General features: G+C 44.2%; 1 protein-coding gene across 18 annotated transcripts in view; it reads left to right on the top strand.

Annotated features, from left to right (window-relative positions):
- TCF7L2 (transcription factor 7 like 2) overlaps positions 1-23194 on the top strand; it is a 172203-nt gene that overhangs the window by 60716 nt on the left and 88293 nt on the right. For 15 of the 18 annotated variants that reach the window (XM_077182859.1, XM_077182857.1, XM_077182875.1 and 12 more), the window contains exon 4: positions 311-412. The exons of the other annotated variants lie outside the window; for them this stretch is intronic. In XM_077182859.1, the coding sequence (XP_077038974.1) occupies positions 311-412 (102 nt within the window). The remainder of the gene's footprint in view (positions 1-310; positions 413-23194) is intronic. 18 annotated transcript variants of the gene reach the window in all.

The raw sequence follows: 23194 nt of genomic DNA, 5'->3' as shown, positions 1-23194 counted from the left end.
ATGCTATTTTGTTTCTTTGTGAGTTTTATGCTACTTCTGCTGCGATCAGTAAAATTAATGTAATACTGTCTTTGCAATCTGTTTTTTTTTTCTTATTCCTGAACTGTAACACAGTGGTATGAGATTGTTCGTTCTGCACAGATTTTGTATCCACAAACATGTAAGGTTGTCTTAATTTTTTGTTTCAGTTCCTTGCATAAGTTTTGCTTTATACTTTTTTATCCATGTTACCTAAGATTTGTTTTTTTTTTTTTTTGCCTTTCTTTTCTGAACTCATTTTTCTTTTCCCATTTTTGTTTCCTCCATCCAGTATCTGCAGATGAAATGGCCACTGCTTGATGTTCAGGCAGGGAGCCTTCAGAGTAGACAAGCCCTCAAGGATGCTAGGTCTCCATCTCCAGCACACATTGTTGTAAGTAAACACAGAAAGATGTTCTTCCTTTGTTTAAAAAAGAAAAAAAAGCATTTGACATTAATGGCAATGGTTGTCATCAGTTTTCCTTTACACGGACCAAAGGAGAAATACCCCAAAACAAAAAAAAATCCCTAACAAGCCTGTGGTAAAAGGAGGGAATACTTTTGTTATCACTGGGCTGAAATTATGAAATTATCATCCATGTGCCTTGCAGGAGACCAGGGAGTAAAAAATACTCTAAATTTACACACTGCAGAATTATGTAGGGGCAGTGGAGTCCAGTCAGGCTGGTTTACACATCTGACAGTGTTGAAATGAAGAGAGTGAAGAGACTGTCTGGAAAGCTTAACCTTAAGAGTGCCTTAGAAAAATCAAAACCAAGCCTATTCTATGTCCTTTACCTAAAGAAATATTTTCTTATTGTGAAATCCTGGATGAGAGTTTGAGAGTTGGTCAGGATTTTTACCTGGGTGAAGGCTCTAAAGAGCCAGGTTCAACAAAACACATGTTCCTTTGTGTTGTGGTGACTTCTCATTTAGTATAAACATTGTTATCAAATGTTTACTGCTGCCTGCAAAATATAAACTCTCTTTATAATGAATAGTATTTTAAAAAATACTGTTATTTATTAACTTCTGACTTAAATTTTCAATTCTTGGTTAATTCTTCTTGTGCTTCTGTTGTGAAAATAATGTTGAGTTTGCAATGTTCAGTACAAATTTACATGAAAGTGGTTTGGGGGTTTATTTTACTTTCTAAAATAGCATCCATAGAGTTCTAGAAGGAAATGGTTTGTTTATGTGGTGATTTGCAAGAGCAGAGATATGCAATGGTCCATCCTCACCCACAGCCAGTGTCAGTGCCATTTATTGTTAAGGAGCATCTTAGCTCTGACTATTCATCTGGGACATTTACCTCTGGAGAGAATGGCACGTACTGGGTTAGAATATTTCTTCCAAAAAGAATTCATCATCAAGTTTAATGTGATTTTTTAAAAAACTTTTTTACAACCATTGGATGATAAGGTAAATGCCAGGAAGAGAAACTGCTCATTCTTTACTTTCTGCTCTATAGTCTAGAGCTGACACAGCTGGTAGATCATCCAAGGCACACATTGGTTTTTCTAGAAATCTCTAATCATACTAAACATTTTGAGGTGTTTCTTTTTCCATTGTTGTCTCTTTAAACTGAGAATTGTCAGCTCATTGTGATGAGTGTCATAGTTCTTTATTCAAAAGGAAAAATTATTTCCTATATTTTAGAATCCATAGCTTCTAAACCATCATTCAAATCATCAGAGAGCAATTGGAACAAGACTGGTATCTGCCCAGTTGATATCTAGTGCTGGCTGCTTCACTTTTCCAGAATTACTTTGCTTTTCCTTCCTGTCCACTTGGGCTGTCACTGGAAGAAGAGATCAAAGAAAAGATGTCTGGCTGGTTAATCAGAAATCTACAGTCATCAAAACCTGCCATCATCTCACTCCTAATAAGAAATGAGCTAGAGAAACTTTCCTATTTTAATTCTTTTCTTTTTACTGCTGTGCCAGAGGACTGACAGAGGGTGGGAATGTTCCCGTGGCTCTGGCATGGTGGAGTGGTGTCAGGCTCCTAGGAGGTGATGGAAGAGGAGCAAGAGGCTTCTCCTGGGTAGGGCAGCTGGGGAGGGCAGGATGAGTTTGGCTGGGATCACCTGAGCTTCCCAGTGCTGAGCATCCAGTGTCCCTGAGCCTCCTGGCCTGCAGGAGAGCAGACACTTGCCTTTAAAAGCCAAAGCAGCCTGTGGTGCTCAGGGGTTTGACTGGGGTCTCAGCTCCCCCCTGCCTCTCTCCAGCCCTTCCACCCAGGTGTGGGCGAGGTCAAGCTAAGTGGTCAACAAAATATACAAAAAAGGGTTCAAAAATCACAGTCATTTTGGAAAACGAAGCGAAACCTGCTTCCAGGGAGGCTGAGGTTGATCTGCTTTGTGTTTTGACCATTTATGGGGTTCTTATGGATCTCTTTAAAAGCTGTTTCACTCTGCTATTCAATAAAAAGCATATTTACCATAGCAACCACTTAGGCCATGAGGAACATATACTACCTCCGAGATGGAGGCCACCTTCCCAAAGAGCCACAGCTGGCATTTGTAATATGATCTTTTGTGCTACTTACAATGTTGGAGGAAGGGAGGGAGGGAGGGGGGAGAGCAGTGGGTTTTTGGGAGGGGGGGGGGAGGTTCTGCAAGGTTTAATGTTTATTTCTAGCAGCAAACTGTTTTGCCTTGTTCTGTTAAAATATATAAATAAGGGGCAGCTTTTTCCACCCTTTTTCCTGGCACCGACCCCAGGCCACATTAATTTTGTGGAGTGAAAATGGTTTTTTTTTTTTTTGGTAAATAAAGTTAGAGCGGGTAATGGCATTTGGGGGAGATAAAGTAGCTGCAGATGCCAGTTGGCCTGGGATGTGTCAGGCATTTCTGGTGTCCCCATTGCTGCTGCTGTGCCTGCCCACAGCACCTGGGACCTGGCTGCTCTTGCACAGGGCTCTATATCCACTTCTGTCTGCATTTGTGAAAACACAGTTAATCTTTTGTGGAACACTGATGGGTATTTCGTGGGCATCCTGGTGCTTCTGTACAAGTGTAACATGTAGGGATAGAAACTGGTTCTCTACCCTGGTTGCTGTGTCTAGTCTACCCATCAAGTGTACCCATGCCAGTTTTTCATCTTCAAATCAGTTGGGCTGCCCTGAAGATCTGTAGGAAAATGCTAACACCTGCAAATCACTTCTTATCTATCCCTTATCTCTGAAATCAGGATTTGAGGCTAATCTTCATAGCTGGATTACAAAGAAAGGAAAGGAGAGTGTGGTGGCTTGGGTTTCCCTCCCTCTTTTTATTTCCTTTTTTTTTTCTTTCCCACTTTCTTTTTTTTCTCTCCCCCCCCCTTTTTTTTTACCCTTCCTTTTTTCTTTTTTTTGTCTTCCCCTTTTTAACACTCTTTCTTCTCAGTGCTTGGCTGTGACAGCCACAAGCTCTGTGTCAGTTTTTACTCCCAGCTCCAATGAAACTCCCCATAGGAGTTCAGCTTAATGACTCAAGGCTGCATAACATGGCCGTCTCTAATGTCTAAAGTAAAATCTGTTCTATTTGTCAGCCATCCTCCTTTCAGATTTGTTTAAGAACATTAAGTTAAGACTACAAAAATTGAAGCAAAAGACCAGCATGAATAATTTGGCTGGATTGCTGTCCCCAGTGCCGAGGGCTGGGTTAATTCTGCTTTTTCATGGTGCTTGAGAGAGTCTCCAAGGTCCATAATGAGAAACAGAATATTTAACTGAAATTATGTTCAGTATGTCTTGAGGAAGGTACAGCATGAGGCTCCATTTAAGACCAGTGCATTTATTTACATTTAGGTGCTTCACTCATCTGGTAAGACTTTTTGCATCTTGCTCTGGCACAGTCATGCTGCTTATCTGTGTCCAAAGGTGAAAGAAAACTGGGGCAAAAATTGTTTTAATAGTATGTTATTAAGCTTGCTGCTTGCTAGGTCAGAATTTTGAATTCAGCCTGCAGATAGTACTATTATGAGGCTGGGATATTTTTAAAGTGCTTTTTGTGGCTATTTCCCCTCTTTTTTTCTGACCTTTGATTTCATTGAAGGTATTAAGATTTTGTGATACAGTCTTAGCGGGATGTTTTGCGTGTAAAGCAGACCTCAGCTTGCTCTCAGGGGGTGGGGTGCCAGCTGTCCTGAAGTCCCATGGTCAGTGTGCACCTGATTTGATCCCCATGTGTGCTGCCAGCAGGGTGATGAGGATGGGAGACGGGTGATGTAGGAGTGGGAATCTCACATGAACATTTTCTGTTGCAGCCTGGACAGGCAGGTGAAAATGAGCAAGGTATGTCTGTGTGAGGATCTCTGAAATCTCACTGCAGAAAGCAAGCTCTTTTAAAACCTTTTATATCTGTGTGCATTCCTACAACCTGAAGAAGAAAACCAGTGCTGTTCTTCCTTGTTCTCTGCAAAGTAAATACTCTGATTCAGCCTGTTTTGGGCAGGAGTGTGGGTGAAAGACCAGTCCTGGGATCCTGCCTCCTGCAGGCTGTGCAAAGACTTGCTTTTAGCATCCTTACTACTTGGCAAAAACATTCAGAAGGCAGGATGATGGTGTCTTGGTACAATATATTCCTTATAAAACACTAAGGGGTTTAAAAAATTCCTGCATTTTGAAGTAAATGTCAGTGCTAACCTCGGGGGGAGAACTTCCAGTACTTTTTGGCCTAATATGTAAGGAACACAGCCATATAGTAGACTGAATCACCAAAAACAAAGAATCACTGTGCAGTAGTGTATCTAATTTTTTTCTTCTTTTTTTTTAAAGTAAAAATGTTTTTTCAAAACATAATGTGACAAGGAAAACTGAAGGCAAAACCATCTGAAACGTACTGACTGTTCTCAGCCTCTTCAAATGAGCATGGACTGTGGGCATCTGGGACCTTTGGGTGGTTTGGAGAGATCAGGAGATTTTTTTCCCAGAGCAACTGGAATTGAAGTCTGCCCTGCCTGTTCCCTAATTTTTTTGTCTAATGTGGTTTGTAGTTCTGCATTTTAAAGAAAAAACAAATACCTACTAGTAACAGTTAGTTTTATTTTAGGCAGATTTTAAAATGCACCTTCAGTGTAGGCTGGAAGTGGGGTGCATCCAGACATACATGTGTCCTGTATGTGTGGAGCCATCTGGATCCATAATCTTGTAACTTCCACTCACAGTGCTCTGAGAGGGCTTTTAAAGCTCTTGCTTTGTTTGTCTTTAATGTTTTGGTGTAGGGAGGCTGTTCTTCCTCCGCAGTAACTTCTTGAGATGTTGGTGGATTGCAGGCTGACCGCAGGATGACAGGACACCCTCTTCTGTCCCTAGGGATGTGCAGGGTGATCAGGAGCACAGTGGTGTTGTGGGGGGAAGGACTTGGCTGGGCATCACTGATGTCAGTGCCTGGTGTTGAGAGGGACACGTTGTGGGCAGGAGGAGGGGGCTGTGTCTGAGCTGTCCTGGCGCCCAGTCTGTCCATCCCTGATGGCTGGTAGGTCATGGACCCAGCACGCAGATCCCTGAGACTCACACTGCAGAAATACCCACGCAGACTTAATTGGAAAGCTCCTTTAGTGACTGTCCTTTTTAAATACTCTATACTTTATTTGGCTAATTGCTTTGGCAATTGCAAAGTAAATAAAATGTTTCATTAATACATGCCCAAAAGTATGCAAACGTCTTGTTCTGAATTTTTGGAGCTTCTTGGAATTAAGCCACAGAACAAATTAAGTTTGCTGAGAATTTTGTGGCTGAATCTTTCACCACTAATTCCTTTTGATTTTTTTGTTGTGTTTGAAGAAATGCTGTGTACAAACCAGAATGTTTGGGGCTAAGTATAGAATTCACCTACCGGCAGCCCAATAAAATTGTTTTGGATGGGTTCCTATAAAACACACCCATTATATTCAGTACCCATGAAATATGAATGGAAACCTAGTGCTTGGTTTGTGTAGACAACAGAAGAAATTTGGGCTCCTTGAAAGTAATTCACTTGGTAATTTGATATGTTTGTGAAATAGTCCAGACTTTAGGGGACTGCTTCATGGCCTTGTGTTTACTCTGTAGCACAATGTCCATCCTCTACAGCCCTCCTTTCAGTACTGGTGGGAACTCCTCTGCTGTAATGCTGAGACTGGGGAAATGTGCAGGCTTGCACCTCTTACTGTGAAGTGAGCAGGAATTTAATGCTTCTGCAAACATCAGTCAGCACTAAAGTACCTTCAGAAGACACCTTGGGGCTGGATTGGCAGCTGGGATGAATTGTCACGCTTGGTTATAGTCAGGAGATCTGTGAGTAGTTCCAAGAACTCTGAAGTATTTGAATGCTGGGATATTTCAGCTGTGAATAAATGCTGTAAAATGTATACTACTGCCAACCCCAATTGTTCTAGGATCATGAGTCAGGCCTCAAAAGATCATGGGGATTTGTGGGGTGGGGGGTTGTGTCTTGTTTTTGTTTGTTTTCTGTTTCTTAAATAATACATTTTGTATTCTCTTTATTTGTTCTGTTTCCTGAGCCTGCAGGGTATACTCTGCTCAATCTCAAAGTTTTCTCTATAGCAGCTTGTGAGCTTGCTGTGTGCTGTAAGCAGAGTCTGAGGTTCTTCCCTAAACACTCGACTTCAAGGCTACCATGCCTTGAAAAACAGCAAGTACTGCTAGACTGGCTGTAAAATTCTAGGAGTTAGCAACCCTAAGTGTTGCTCCAGGAGAAGGCAGCTGAGTAGGGTGTTAGGATAGGCTTGGCTCAATCAAACCCTCATCTGTTGAGCATCCATTTCTTGTGAATCATCTGGTTTGACTTTGGGAGGAGAACCTGGTCCTTGGTGCTGGCAAAGGCTCTGGCTTTTGAGTGCTGGGGTGGCTTACCTTGTGATGAATGGCTGCAACATTTCCAGGCAGGGTCAGGCTTCTCTAACATCACTAGGGATGGCTCAGCAGGTCCTCCTGAAGTAGCAGGTTTATAGCTGTGGATATTGCAGTGAACCAGCAGCAGTTTTGGTTTCCTGAAGAGGCTATGCAGTCTTGCAAATAAGTTGGAGCCTTGAGATTTGACATTTTGGTTTGTTATGGCACACCAAAGTATATCTCTCTCTGACATATCTGAGTATTGAAGCTCTCTGGGTGAAGAGGAAGCAAGACAAAACCTTGCTCATCACATCATCTTAAGAGCTATGTAGCCGTGCTGCCTTCAGTGTGGTTGGAAGCGCATCTACTGCAGGATTCCTTTCTTGTATCTTGTAAAATAAGCCCTTATGTCCTTAATACGACACAAATGGGATACCTACATTCTGGCCATTTTTGACCAGTTAGTCTGGGCTACAATAAACCAGCAGAGAACAACATTTTGAGAAACCTACACCAGAAAGACGGTTTGGAAGGGTATTTCAGCACAGAGGAGCGCAAGCTGCACTTTGAATTCAATCACATGGCAGTTTGTTATGCTGAAGCATGCATGTTAAATGAACTTCTAGGGACTTGTATGGGCCTACAATTAAATACCAGCAGGCTATCAGCTCTCCAGCAGAAGAGTGGCTGTGCCAGGCGGAGCGGGGAGGGCGCAGACGGTCGGTCCCCGGGGCCCCGGGCGGGCGCGAGGGCTGCAGCAGCAGCAGCTCGGCCTTGGCAGCGGCCGAGGAGCCGCGGCAGCGCCGGGTGATGCTGCAGAGCCAGATGGGTGAGCCTGTCAGATCAAAGTTGATGTGTGCCGAGGGTGGCAGACTTGGCAGGGCCGCTCGCCGCAGGTCCTCCTCCCCGCGCACCCTGTCTGCAGCTGAAGTTTGTGGCTGGATTCAATCTGGAGCTTAGAGAAGTAGGTACTGAATAATGCAGCCTCCTCTGGAGCCAGAGCCTGTGCTGACTGGAGCAGGAGCAGCCATCATGCGTAGAGCAGAAGGTTTAATGGGTATGATATGGCCCTGGCACGTAATTTTCTCCAAATTTCTAGAACCACAGTCTTCCCTTACCAGTCCAGCTTTGGGCTTGTTGAGGCAGAATGGAAAAGCCCAGATACCCAGTGGAAGTGGCTGTCTCAGAATAACTATTCCTCATTATCTCTCCATGCGGCCACTCTCATTCAGCAGTAAGAGGTCCTTTGTGTGGTTTAGCTTAATCCGCTTTGGAAACGGATTAAGCTAAATCTCACAAAGGAACTCTTAGTGCTGAATAACAGTGTCCACACGGAAAGATAATTCGAAATAGTTGTTCTGCATTTTTCAATTCACACTTGAGCACAAAAACTTTCCCGTGCAGATGAGCCTACTTGAATAGGAACCACCTATTTTCTGTCTAAACAAGGTCTGTGTGCTGTGTCCAGGTGCTATAGTAAAGTAAACAACACATATTTTTCATTAAAAAGAAAGGAAGGAAACTGGCATTGCTGGGCTCAGGACCATTTTTTTGCCAATTTGCTTGAGGATTATTGCTTTTCTCACCAGTTCATGTGGTTTGGGATTAGATTATTCATGGGATGCTTTACTTTCTGGAATGTGTAGACATTTCTACTCTCTCTTGTGAAAGAAACTGGAGTTGCCTTGTAAGCCACTGCATAAAGAGAAGGAAGGATGCTTTCTGCTCTGTCCTATGCAGACCTGTTTGACAAGAGGCAGACCCGTTTTGGAAAGCCCTTGGGAAATTAGAGATGTTACAAATAACAAGGAGTGATTCCTTTGTAAAACAAGCTCTCACCCCAAATCTCTCCCCAAGCAGTGTTCTGTGCCGATTTTCAGAAAAGGAAGCTAGAAATAAGTTGTCAGACAGATTTTGGGTTTGGATATGCAGTGGGCTGGTGACAGGGATTGGGTTCCAGGGGAACTTCCTTGGAAGCTTTGCTCATATCTAACAGATACCTGTGAGTAAAGTCATTGAGCACTTTACCCAGGTGGGGAAGCATTGCTTACTCTTCTGTTTCACTGGTCTGGCCAGAACAGATGCTAAGTAACTTTCCCTAGTTGATTTTGAGAAACAGATGATCTTCATATCTGGATTTTAGAGGTAAGCAAAAAAGCCTGTAGCCCCACAGAAAAGCTAAAAAAACCCCAACAAACCAAAAACAAAACAACCCAGAAACTGAAGTAGTTTTGGAAATCTAAACCTAAAATCCTTACATCTTATCAGACCTTAGGGGAAAGTTACTTTTGGTGTCATTTAGGTCCTTGACCTTACACCTCATGTCTTGCAATTAGTAAATTTGGGGGAGCTGGACCAACCCTTCCTCTACCTTGGCTGGCAGTAGCCATGCACCCAGGTCCCCATCTTACAGGAATGATATGTGCAAAATGAGGGATAGGCTGGCAGCTGGTCAGGGACATGCATGGTTTGAACACATATGTTTGTGTGCTTACACGAGGAAGGGTGTTTTCTGACTAACCTCCCTGATGGAAGTAAGAAGTAAGCAAGTTTTAGGGTTTGGTTTGGAGATTTTTTTTAAAGTTTTTTCCTCCAACTTTATCCTTCTACCTTCTTGGTACAGATTAAGGACCTCATGGTGACCCTGGGCCCTGCAGTGCAGGCCTGCAGAAAGAGTTTGCAGTTTCCTAGGAGAGGCGAGTGGTTCTTTAACATGCATTTTTCCTTTTGGCACGACTCAAAGACTTCTCAACTGCTATTACTGTGGAAACTAGCTTCCCCTTCCTTTTTACTCTTTAGGCCTTGATTCAAGAAATCATTAAACATGCGTTGATGTCCATCGGTGTTCAGGACAACACTTAAGCATGTGCTCAAAGTGCTGTCTTGTGTAGTGATGCTTTTCTGCATTGAGGTGCTTGAAATTAGCATTTATATGAAATAAAGTCCCTTCCTGAGAGACAGTTGTGGCCTCTGCCTGTCCCCCAGCTACTGAAGAGAAAGAGGGGGAGAAGGAATAGTGCGACCTGAACCCTTCTCCCCTGGAGCTTGTCCTTGTGCTGACATATTTCTTCCCAGATTCTGTAGGAGGAGTAGTAGAAGAAAAGTAGAAGAAGGATTTTGGTCTCTTGATGCTCATCTGCCCACTGGGAAATGAACAAAATCAGAACACGGTCTCCTTCCCTGGCTGAAAGAATAGTGTCTGGGAAAGGAAAGAAAACAAAAAGAAGTTGCCCTAATCTGTGCCTGCAGAGCTCTGCAATGTCGGTATTGAGTGCTGTGGGCATGTGACTGCCCTGTAATAAAGAAATGATGTTTTACGGAGGAAAGCAGAATGAAGAGACCTGAAAGCCACCAGACTTTCTTAGTATGCACTTATGGCTCCTACCAAGCAGCTGCATGGAAGCCATATCATTAGAAAACCCCAAATGTCTGCAGTGAAGCTTTCTCTGGCAGCAGAACTTCTGTCACTGCATGTTGGGCATGTCTATGTGGTTAATTAATATTAAGTAAGCAAGAGTTTGAATTGCTAAAGCCATAACTGCTCCACATTGACTCCTCATGTCCATGCTTTTCAGGCATGTCCAGCTCTTTGGACGGAAGTCATCTACTGGACATGAAATAACCTGCTCCTTATTAAAGGGCTGTGATGGCCAGGACGGGTTACTTTGGGATAAGCTCCGCTGTGAATCTGAGGCAATGCTGGTTGCTCCACAATTGCTGCCCGAGGGGTAAGCGTGAGGCAGCAGCTGCCATTTGGGCTGAAGGTGTCTAGCATGTGGCTGGGCAGTTAGAGAGGTGCTGTAAGGCCTTGCTGGGCTCACCCTGCAGTGACTTGTTCTGCTTGTCATGCCCGGGGCATGTCCAGGGAGCGTCCGCTCACACCGGAGATGGATTGTTAAACTCCATTCCTGCACAGGCAACCTTGGGCACCTCAGGTCACTGCACTGAGGAATTGTGGGGTGAGTAAACAGTGAGAAAGTGTGAGGGAGCAGTCACAGCACTGGCGGTAGAGCGATACAGCCAAAGAACTGGTGCCATGTTCTTGTCTGGCCAACTCAATCTGCTCCATGCCTGGGTGCCCAGCTGGGCTTTTGACTCTTGAAATAAAACATCACCCTGCTCCTGTTTGCTGGTGCTTGGACTGGGGGCCTTAGTCTGGCGTTGGAAAAATAGGTACCCTTCCCTTCCCAAGTGCCACAGTGGCACTACCATGCCTTTTCCCTGTGGACACAGTTTCATTGATGCGACTGTGTAATGAGCAGGTCAAAGCACTTGGTGCAAATGAAAGACAATTTCACTATCATTTTACTGTTACCTGTATTTAGGAAGATGTAGTAGACAAGGAACTGTCAGAAAAGCAGATTGTTATCACTGCCTCAGACTGCCCAAATCCAGGGGAGATGAGGCTGTGCAGTGCCCACAGCAGCAGTTGGGTTGCTGTATGTGTGTGCTGTGACGGGCACCGTATGCTCACGTCCCTTTCCCAGGAAGGTAACGTGTTCTGCATATCAGATCATGGCAAAGCTGGAAGCGATGTACAGCTCCCCTGAGTCTGAGTTCACAGTCCAGACTGGTAGGCTAGCCTGTCTTTGACATGCATATTTAATGCTGTAGTTGTCTTTGCATATTTTGCTGGAGGGGACTAAAGGCAAAAAAAACCAAACCAAACCCAGTTGCTCACCTGTCCTTCAGCACAGGTGAGCTTTGCACTTTTTCCCTTGGACATCTGTGAGACATTTAAAAGAGCATCATGGGTTCCTGACATCAAAGAGTTAATAGCAGTGAGTGGGTACAATAGCTCATTAGGACTTAAACGTGGGCTGCAAACTCAGAAATCTTGATAATTTTGGTCTATAAGGACACTGAACTTTCAACCCTAGTTCAGCAATAATAAATGCCTGTTAAGTAAGGCTTCCTTTTATGAAGAGAGGGTGGATGGATGCATTTCAATGGGCTTTAAAAGTCTTGCTACTCATTTCAGCGTCTGCTGGCCGAATGCATCCGGGCATGGGAAGGCATTTCAAGATCTGCACAAAAAGCACTTTGAAGTATAACCTTTGTGAGCATCTTAGCTAAACCTGACTGCAGTTGGAAGCAGCACTTTATTTATTTATTTATTTATTTGGGAAGTATTTTTCTTTCAAAGTTGCTTAAAAAAAGCAAAAACAAAAAGCCAAACCAAAAATAAACCTGTGAGCAATTAAATGAAAATGCAGTTTTGAAACTTTGACCTAAAGTGAAAGGTGATGGTGTACGTTTGCTTTTCTTGTGGAAGTTTTCATAACCAAATATATCAGCGCTGATTTTTAAAAACGGGGAAGGTGAAGCTGTGCTTTGGGATAGTGCTCAGGGAGCTGCTCAGGCTGACAGCCCTGCCACCTTGGAGAAGAGGGGCTTGGGAATGTAGCCATCCTCTGGCCCATGGTAGCTGTGCCCAGAGGAATCCCAGCGAGGAGCTCAGAAATCTTTTAACAGCCCAATTGTTTACCTGTAGAAGGTTCCATTATGGGGACTGCGATCCGAAACAACTCTCAGAGTGGCTGCAAGTTCCCACTTCATAAGTTGCAATCTTCCTTGCCTTGAGTTCGCAGGTCTTGATTCAGACAGGCTTCTGCTGAGGTCCTACACGAGAGCTGAAGTTGTGTGTGTGTGTGTGTGTGTTTTACCTCTCCTCTCGGAGAGCACGAGGGAGACCTCCGTGAAGAGAGTGACAGGGTTTGATATAAACCAGCAGGACTGCATTGCTGCCATTATTCGACAGTAAAGCCTTTCACAATGCCATATGCTGTGCATTCCAGCGCAGCAGCCGAGGGTGTGATATAGTTAAAGCACACTCGGCAAACAGGAAACGCTGGTGACCGCTGTGTGTGCTTTTCATGGAGATAAAGTATTGAGAGCGTAACGAAGGGGAAAAAAAAGTGCTGGGAATGGGGGGAGAGGACGGCAGGGTGAAGGAGAGGGATGTATTTTGGGCCGGTCATTATGAAAACACAGGCAGGAAATGCAGCCGCGAAGCAGCGGAGAAAACACTGCTTTGCTCCAAGATGTTTGTTTTACTCCATTACATGTATTTTCTAGTCTGCTGCTGGGTAGTGAGAGTGGATGTGTGTGGTTTGGTTTTTTTCAGGGTGTTTTTATTTTTTCCTTTTTGTTTGTTTGTTTTGTTGTTGTTTTTTTTTTTTTAACTAACTTTATTATATTTTTCAAGTTCCTGCTACTCTGGCTTAGTATCCAACTCCCTTCCCCTCTACCCTCCCCTGGTTAATAATGAAAGGCTATTTTAAGAGACTGGAGTTCAGTAACAGATATTTCATACTCCAGGAAAATGTGGACAGTGGTGTTTAACCTAAGCAGAGTTATTTTCCTGGGCAATGGCTCTGCAAAAGGCTTTGCAAAGCCTCCTCAGAGTTAGGAAGTCGCTGTGGCAGGGCAGGGAGGAAGGCAGGGGGATGGGACCAACAGGTCCTCAGATGGGGAGAGCTCTGAATCATAAACACACCATAGCTTTAATAAAATAAATGAAGTGGAGCCTTTTCAGACGAGGGCAGACTGTATTGGGGCAAGCCAGGCTTTTAACGTTGGGAGTGAAAATTGACAGGCTGAGAACTGGGACATAAACAAAAATGTCAGGCCCTGGGAGTCTTGTTCACTGGACAATGTCTCAATTGTTTCAGTGATTTTTCGCAGGCAGCAGGGGATAGTGGGAGATTTAACTCTTTACTGGCCGTGTAGGAGCTGGAGGTGCTCGCAGAGCGAAGAAGTGGCAGAGAAGAGCATTTTTGTTTGGAAATGATTAAGCATGTCAGTGGGTGATAAGGGAAGGTCACACTGTTCTCTGCATACTTGTCTGCTGTTAAAGTTGGGCTTTACACTTCCTTAATTTTATTTAGGTTTTGCTCCCTGCTTGGAAAAGCATTTTTGGGGTTTTTTTCCCCCCTTCTAATGCTTTTGCTTTTTATCAGAAAAATGAGATCATGGGGCAGAGAAGTAGATATATAAGAAGAAGGGAAAGTGTGTGTGTGTTACAGTTTTTAAAAAAATTAGTACTTCTTCATTAAATGGTTGTTGACAGGCAAGCATGGTATTTTAAGGCTGTCTAGATTGTTTGGAACAGGCTGAAATGTGAGATAGGGAATACCCTTTATTTTTTTAACTGCTTTACTCTTTTGCTTAAGTCTCAAAATAAAAAGCCATCTTCAAAGAAGGCAGAGGAGAGGTGAGGAGCTTAGCTGTCTCATCATACTTTTGCTTTATTTATTATAAAAACAAACATTGAAACCTGTTGCATACCAGCCTGACATGGGCAAGGTCCAGAAAGCTGTAACTGGTAATTCTTTACTCATCAGATTTTGAATGTGTGTTTTGTTGTGGGCAGGGGGGAGGAGGGCGAGACGCAAACCCAAGTTGCTTCTTCAGGGCGCAAAAGATGTTGAGGTTTATTTGCAGGAAGATAAACCTCTTTTAATAAAACGTGGGTCTTGTCTCAGTTGAGTGAAGTTGAAACATTTTGCAGGCTGGAAGCCAACTCACTTGGAGTGCAGCAGCCTGGTATTAAAGGTCTGGGATGTGCTGAGGTTGCTTTAACTTAATTTATGGAATAATAATGTATCCCATTTTTGTATCTGTGCATCCTCTGGCTGCTTTGTGTTTGGATCCATGTTTGCAGCCCCACACTTTCTCCTGCTTTCACATTTGTCTTTCCTCAGCCCCTGCCTGCTGCTGGTGGGCAGGCAGGAGGCAGGGAGCATCCCAGGGCTCTCCCCTGCCTTCCTGCCAGGCAGGAAATTGCCTCCTCCTTGACTGCTGCATGCAGTAATGCCGCAAAACCTGTGCTCATGGGCAGGCTGCTCCCCAAGTTCCTGCTTGGGAGATACAGTGTCCTGTGTGATAAGGATGGGGAAAGTAAGCTCATGCTCTCCAGATGCTTCTGTGTGTGGTTCACATGGATGGGAGAGAGAGGAGGGTGAAAACAATGGCAGTGTCCTATTGAAACAGGCTGTTTCCAAAAGCCAGAGCACAGGCAGTAAGTTGCTGTCCCTCCTAGAGTCTGGCCAGGACTGGAGAGAGTGGGCACTAAAAACACAGGCTAGAGCTGCTGTGGAAAATCTGGCTCCATATCTGTTTTGAAGCGATATTGGTTTCAGAGATTTAGAAAACAAAAGTTGTTGACAGGTTGGAGCAGTTGCTTCCCTGAGTAAGTATCCTGAGCAGAGCTGGATTTAATAATTTATAATTAATCATTCGTGCAGCAAAATGAATTGCTCTTCCTGTTAGTGAGGGATCACTGAAGAGATCGTGATTTTTTGTGGAACTTTGTTTGTTACTCATGCACAAGCCTCAGCATTTTGTCTTGGAGACCGTCCACAAGCAGTTCCTGAGCTGGCTGGTGTTGGGGCTCCTCTGAGCAGAGATGGGGAACATGTGATACATTTCCGTCCCCTGGGTCGAGCAGTGAGTGATACTCTTTAATTAATAAAAGTTTATTTTCCATGAAGATTCTCCAGAACTTGCATAAATTCACCATCTTGGCAAGTGTCCTTACCACTGAATTAATTTGCTGGTGTAGTCACAGAAAGCAGTTAGCTTTGTCACTTAATGAATTTCTCCTATTTGCTGCAGAGCACAGCATAATGCTGGTCTAGCTCGGGTTGCTGTGGTTTTGTATGTTATAAACACAGAAGTAAAGAAATCAGTTGTTTGAAGCATTTTTTTAGGAGTATTTTGAAATTTCCACCTCTTTCTAGTCATGAATAACAAGCTACTTTGATTTGAAAATAAACTCATTACTGATAATAACAGGCTACAAGAGATCTCTGCTTCTCTGCTCCTCCTCATCTCCTAGAGAGACATAACTGCTGTTCCAGGTGAAACACTGCTATTTTTAGTGCCAATGCAGAACATGTTCACAAAATGTCTGCTATACATCTGGACAGCCCATCTATGTGTCTGTTTAGTTTTCAGGGCTGCCTTTTCCTGGCCATCCCAGTTAGCAAGTAGTTAATTCTCTAGTTTAGATGAACTGGTAGGTGAAATAAGGGGACACTGAGGAGAAAATGCTCTTTGTAGCTATGTGTGGTGTCTCTAACCCTTCAAGGCATGCTCAAGGCAGCTCAATTGTCCAGAATGAACAGCATCTTTAACCTTTGCTTGTGTTATTAAGGTTTTGGTGAGGTGTAATCAGCAGGTCATCTACTCTGCTTTGTCTCCCACCCTTGTTCTAAGACGTGCCTGGACGAGCCAATGGAGCTTGGGCATCGTGTGCTCTCATGTCCCTTCACCTCACAAGACCTGAATCCTGCTTGTGGAGTTTGGGAAGCTAGCAAAGCAAGAAATGGGCTAAGTCACACTTTGCAAGAGTTGAATGTTGTTTGCCTGCCTTCTGGAATGAGCACGTGCTGGGTGGTGTAAAGTGTTTGGATAGTTCTTGTTGCTGTGCTTCTCCTGTGAATACTGACTCAGCCTGGTGAGATGCAGGTGTGGTGGTGGTTCAGTGAAGGGCTCAGAGAAACACCCCTGTTGTTCTGGTTGGGTGTTTGGAGGTGTGATTGAGAGCTGCCACAGATCTGAGATACGGCCACTGAGGCAGGGAGAGCACTCCCTTCCCTGTGCTGTCAGCAGGAGAGCTGTACCTCTCTGAGGCATGAGTGACTCCTGCATGGCTCTGCACCCACACTGCCCTTGCACTGGGTACCTCCTCCCTCTGTGAGGAGGGGGGAAAGGACTTTTAAATTCCCCTTTTGCTGCTTGAACATCTTCCCAGTGCAACCTCAGGGTAAACATGGACATTCAGTTTGTCTGGAGTCTTCCCTGCTGGCCACTTCTCACCAGCATCTGCTGCACCCGCATGTTGAGGTGATGGTGGAAGTTCTAGATAATGGCCCTTTGCACTTATGTAGCACTTCACGTTTCCAAAGTGCCATAAAAACCCCAGACTCCCTATCAGTCCCTGGGGGAAGAGGGAGCTTGGCATTATTACCCTCATTTATGGGCAGAAAAGCTGAGATGCAGAAAGGTTAAGTGGTTTGCCCAAGCCCACACAACAGTGTCAGATCTCAGATTAGACTTGGAGTTTTCTGGCACTTGCTGTCATTGTGCAATCAGCTGCAGTGTGTTGCCCTCATGAGATGCTCCTGGTCAAGCACAGAAACTTTGTGCAAAACCTTTCAAAATGTGCAGAGACACCCTGCTTTGGAGACACTGCTGTTCGCTCCTGTTTATATTTTACACGTCCTTCCAAGAGGCAAAAAAATTGCCTTCAGTGGAGAAAAGTTCAGACTAAAACACTGTTTGCTAGTGATGGCATCTCCACAGCTGGGCAGACTGTGAAGGGTTGTGTAACCTGGCCTGAGAAGCACTCAGGTGAAGCAAAGAAGTTCTGCAGTACCAGCAACTTTTTACAGCTTTTAGAGAGAAAAGGCACAGCAAGAGACTCCTGTTTGTGAGAAACAATGACCCATCCACCCACGGGATTGCTCTTGAGGAGCTACTTGGTGTGTGAGGATGCTTTTGTTGGAGAATGAGTGCCTCTGCCTAGCACAGAGTAATTTGCTTTCAAAGTAGATTAAACTAAACTGGGAGGATGTTGTTAATCTGAAGCTGTGGGTTCTGCATCTGTATTTGATCTGGAATAGATACCCTCATTTAAAATTGCGTTTGTGTATTCTAGGTTGATTTATCTTTTTCATATGGAGACAAGGCCTCATCTCTCAAACCACAATTTGGTTGAGATACTGAAATTACCAGGTTATTCAATGGGGGTGTCAGGCAACTCTTTTCCTCTGTTAGGTGATGCAGATTTTCAGAGGGATCGTTTCCAATACTCTCTGATGATGGGCTTGAATGGCCCAATATCTGAATTATTTCCCTGGATTCCCAGCAGTAAAACTGGCCGTGGCTATGCACAAATTTGCCTGTCTAAAAGAAGTGAATGAAACTGGGTTGGAGGAGCATACTGGGCCACTGTTGAGGTTCCAGAGGAGGCTGTTGGAGTGGTGTCTGTGTCTTCCAAAAAGCAGAGCCAGAGGGTGGCTGGGTGCAGGCTGTGGGGCAGGATGGGGAATGCCGGTGTGTCAGTGGGAAACCACAGGGTGTGGTGTGGGGCTGGCACTGCCAGGGAGCTGCAGGGACAATGAGTCTGTGGTAGGCAGTCCCTGATAGCACAGAGCCCCAGCTAATCTTGGTTTTGTGTGGCGTGGTCTGTTTGGATTAAAATACGAGAATTGGGGCTTACTTTTTTTTTTTAAATTTTTTTTTTTTTTAATTGCAATCAGCTGGTCTGGGGTCTCAGAACTCATTGAATATCTTCATTCCACTGAGAAAGCAGGAATAGCCTCCCCACATACACCCTTTAAGGTGGAATTAGCATGCATAGGCCAATTTCTGAACTTTACACCAAGCCCTTATGCCCAGTTGAGTCACTCCATTTATTTTGCAGACTTTTAATTTTCCTTTTCAGTGGTGGAAATACGCCTTTTCTGGGCTGGCCCAGGTGACACATCCTCTGCACATCCCTTATTGCAGTGCTGGGTGACCCTGGCAGCCCACCTGGCAAACTCCAGGAGAGCACTTTAGTCCCAGACCCGCCTGGGCAGTGGCTTTGGGCAATGCCACCTCTTTGCTTAGCCCAGATCATAGGGCTGAAGATGGATCATGTGTTCTTTTCTGGGACTTCCCCCACCTTGCCCTGTGACTTGTTTGTGTGACACTGTACGGGACAAGGGCATTGTACATTGTCACATGGCGGGTTCAGCATTCACAGGTGACAGCCAGGGATGTACCCTGTGCTCAGAACTCTTACACCATGGTGGAGGATGTCATACAGTGTCCAGAGATGCTTCCCCTTCCCCCACTGCCCACATGCCAAAATAAATATCTGATATGAAAGTCAAGGTACAGAAGCCAGCTGGATTGTACAAAAGGTCCTGTCTCCTTTCTGCTGTTGTTGTTGTTATTTTTTTAATATAATTTTCCTGATGGGTTGAGTGACTGTCTACAGTAGAATAAAGGGATGGAGAAGATATTTTGGCATTTCTTTGAGCAGTAGCGTGTTCCTTCTTTGAAATCTGGGAGATTTTTTTTTTGTTTGCTTTGGATTTTTTGTTTATCTGCTCATTTGGGCTTTTTATTACACCCCCTGTCAAACCCCCCCCTGCCCCCCCCTTCCTTTCACAAATGGAGGAGAGGAGAAATTGTGTGCATGTGTGTGTGGTGCCCTGCCAAGCAGAGAAACTAAACAGACAGCCTCTATTGCTTTTGCTCTCACATCTCTAACTTAATTATGGGGGAGGCAAGGGGTGTGTTGTGTTTAATGTACTCCATGCTTCCAAAACTCTGCACTCTCACATGCTAGGGGCTGACCACTGGCACGGGCTTTCATTAATATTTTTTCTTTACCCTGCCCTTGTGAATCGCTACTTTTGGTTTGGGGGCTTCTTTGTAACAAAATTCTTTTATTTTTATTTTTATAATTGCTTCTGGATCTACAGAAGCGCACGTCGAAAATCATCTCAATGTCACCAGTCTTTAGTTCAACACGAACGCTATAGAAACGAAAGGTTCTGTCATCCATCAGATTTTCTGTTCCATTTGTTGAAGATGAAAGGCGAGCGAATTTAGTGCTCACTTTCTTCTCCTTCTGACAGTTATTGATCCTCCCTGGAACTCTGCAATTCACGCTCGGAGCCAGCCCTGACACGGGGAATCCCCAATTTATTATGTGTGTGCTCACTAGCGCCACGTTAGTGCAGCACATTTGCCTCCCTCTTTCAAAGCAGTCTGTTAATTTTTCAGCTGCACCTTGTGAGCTGGGATTCTCCCCCTTCTTGTCTGTTTTGCCTTACAGGACTTTTAATGTGGAGGCTGTTAATGTTTGAGAAACAACTGCTCTAGCGTGTGTTTGTGTGTAAGTGGTTTCAGAGGCTTTCTTGGTTTGTACAAAATAGGAAAAGATTGAATCCTCTTCTTTGAGACAATGGGGGATAGGAGGGAGAGAACCTGCAGCCTGTTGGTTTTTAGTTGAATTTTATGGTCATTGAAAATGCAAGATTATTAGGTTAGAGACAGCCCCTTGGTTAAAATTAAGGTTGTGGAGTAAGTGTGCTTATTTGACAGCTTCCATCACCAGAAATAGAGCTGCAATGATATGAAAGGAACACATGTAATGGTGGGAAGTATCATGGTCTTCCATGTCTGTTCTCCCCATGGCCTTTAACAGAAGGTGTGTCTGGATAGATGGGAGCAGAGACACAGGGATTTCCTCCAGTGCTGACCAAATGCAAACCCAACACATCATGAGGCAGACTGGAGCTGGCTTTAGCCTGGCTGGCATGGTGCATGGGCCCAGGTGGTGTCCTGGACCATGCTCTGCTGCATGGATGTGTCCTGTGTGTGATGCCCAGCAGGGCATGGGGGCACCAGTCTCCTAAGTACAGGTTTGTAATGCTCTGTTCTCTTCCAGCATCTCCTATGCCTCAGCATGGTACCTCATCTTCTGTGACTGAGGATGGTGAAGTCTTACACACCAATTTTGTGAAGCTTCTACTTCTTTGATGTCACTGAGAGCCTTTTAGTGTAGGTGCAGTGAAGGTGTAATACCTTGGTTATTCCTTGTGAGGAATAATAAACTCCATGGCTCTGCCTTTTGTTTGTGTAAATGTTCATGAAATCCTCTGTTCCCTGTGACCAGTCAGGGATGTGTATCACTTGTGCTGTCCTGGTCCTCTTTTTTTTCTCCAGGCTACTTTGTTCTTGCGGTTTACTTAACCCTTGGCCAACAAAACATATTTCCAACCAAAATCTTAGAGAACCGAGAGGAAAAGCCCCTTTTAGAGAGGCAAGGCGTGCCGTGGGTCAGGGTGTACCAGCTTTGGGCTCAGCCTGGGGAGGGCAGCTGGACTGGCCATGCAGAGCTGATGGCAATCAGGCCTCCCCAGCTGCTTGCAGGCTTTGCGGGAGGTTGGCGGGCCCTTAAAAAAGGGAGTTTCACATCTGCTTTTGTTTATCCTTTTTGCTGCAGGCAACGCTGAAAACTTAATAAATTGCATGAAACCTAAGGAAACATGAATATAAGAGTATTAGATAAATTACAGAAGCTTGCCTACCTGTATCATTTTTTATAACATGAATGGGAGGTGTGTTTTATTTCTTTATAAAAGGTACGCCATGTCTCAGCCTCTCACTGAGGCTCTCTTGTTTAAACATTCCTCTGTTCTTGCTACTTCTCCTCCTCAGCTTCCACCTCTAGCTCTTCCCAAATTCTAACATCGTTTTTTGGTGGCAAGCATTTAACACACCAACACTGAAGATGTGATGATGGTTTTTCGAAGGATATTTATGAAGCAGTTTTTAAGTATTTTGGAGGCTCATGTCTGAAGGAACAGATGAAAGAAAAATCCTTGTAATGCTGGTAGCATATGCACGCTGTACAAAGACTGTCTCAAATATGTGCCTATATTTGCTCTAATATTCTCACCATTTTTTCAGCCCAACTCTCCTGGCAGGGGCAGGGATGAAAGGGGAATTGTGAGAGAGAAACAATAAACTTTAAAACAGACACCTTGGTAAGAGATGCTGTAACTTCAAATATTTGCAGTTCCTTTGTTAAAGAACTGGCACTGCACATTAACCTTAATGTAAGTGTAATATAGCATGTATCTGAGGCGGAATTGAAGAATATGAATTTCTGCAGCTAATGGTTTTTGAATAAATTCAGTCCAATTGTCTGGCAGTTATTAGTGGAATGTGTGAATCAGGGGCTATGCAACACTGTATACTTTGAAGACCTTGAACTATTTCTACCAGTTAAGAGCTGTTAGATAGAATCTGCTGAAAATTAGCTTCATTCAGTTATCATACAATATAGTGAGCTGCTCTGGCAGAAAGCATTCTCTGCTAACATTGAGTCAAAATAAACTCTTCTGTTCTGTCCTGAATTGCAGATACTATCTGACTGAGGTCAGATAACCTGGGTGCTGCACATGTGTGCTCAGATGTGCCATCCCTACGTGTGTGCAAGGAGATCTGGGCCTGGATGTAAATATTGCCCTATAACTTGCCTTGCTCTCGTGCCCACTGTGGGCAGGTCACAGGCACCTTGGCTTTTGCCAGGCACTGGCTGACCCTGCACAAGTATGTGTTCCCTGCTCCAAAGTATTAGTAACGCTGCATTAGATTGGGCTTAATTTGGGCTTACACAAAAATAGACAGTGCCTGTATTATGCAGAATGTCAAGCTGAATATTTGTGATGGCTTTTCCTCGCTTTATTATGGATCCTCTGGGTCTGAAGGGAGAAAGCATGAGAGAGGATGAGAAGGAGCACAAAGGACCAGTGGAGTTTGGCCTCCTGTGTGCTGAACCTCACAGTTCAGTGCAAGCCAATGTAGAATTATGTTGCTCACTCTGGTGTGGCATCTAACTCTGGTGTGGCTAATTTGTCTCGCTAATTACACTGGGTGTAGGAGTATGGTGATGCCATTAACAATGTCCATGACCCAGGCTGGTCTCCCTACCTGAGCTTTATGGTGCCTCATGAGCATCTGAGCTTTCCTGGAGCTGGTGACTGGACTGGCAAAGTGTAAAGGTCTTTGTAGAGTAGGGAGTAATACACTGTCAGTGCTGTCAGTTAACTTACATGGGCAATACACAGGCTATATAATTATTGTTGGAGAAGATAGTTGAGTTATTTGTCAATGTTTGCTAATAGCAGGTGTGTGCAAGGCTGGTTCATTACCTGTGTGATTCCTTACAGTCAACAGAGAGCACCCAGGTCTTCACAGAGGCTTCATGAGCTGTATTTAGCAAAGATGTTCTCATGGATAAAGCATGAGAAGCGATGATTTAAGTTACACCTCAGGGAGCAGGGCTAAGGAGATAGAAGAGTGACCAGTGCCTGAGGAGGAATGGAGTTATGAATGATTTTCTGGTTTATACTGAAAGTTCGTGCCGAGTGAAATGGGGGGGAACAAACTGGATTCAAACGTGATTAATCCTGTGAGGTGCACAAGGAGTAGGGACAGACTGAATGAAATAAAGTGTGGGGATTCTCAGCTAACTTCTTAAACTAAGGGTAACTTCTTAAGTAAAGCCAACAAATGGGATCCTTTCTTTATCCTTCATATCTGCCCCAAACTCTTTGGAGTAGAATGACCACTCATGTGAAAGTAGACACCATATACTGAAGAGGCAGCAGTCAGCTCGAGCTTGTTGGCAGGAGTGGTGGGAATGCAAATGTCAATGCATGAATTGAAAAATCTGGTACTCTTGGAGGAAAGGGGGTTTCCACTACAAAACCAGCTCATCCATTTTCCAGTAGGGTCAGTAGACAATGGATCCCACAATCCCACATGGTCTCTGGTGTAT

This window comes from Agelaius phoeniceus, chromosome 9, assembly GCF_051311805.1.
Source record: "Agelaius phoeniceus isolate bAgePho1 chromosome 9, bAgePho1.hap1, whole genome shotgun sequence".
NCBI classification, from domain to species: domain Eukaryota; kingdom Metazoa; phylum Chordata; class Aves; order Passeriformes; family Icteridae; genus Agelaius; species Agelaius phoeniceus.
Note: the sequence above shows the minus strand (reverse complement) of the source record. Positions and strands in the feature narration are given on the sequence as shown.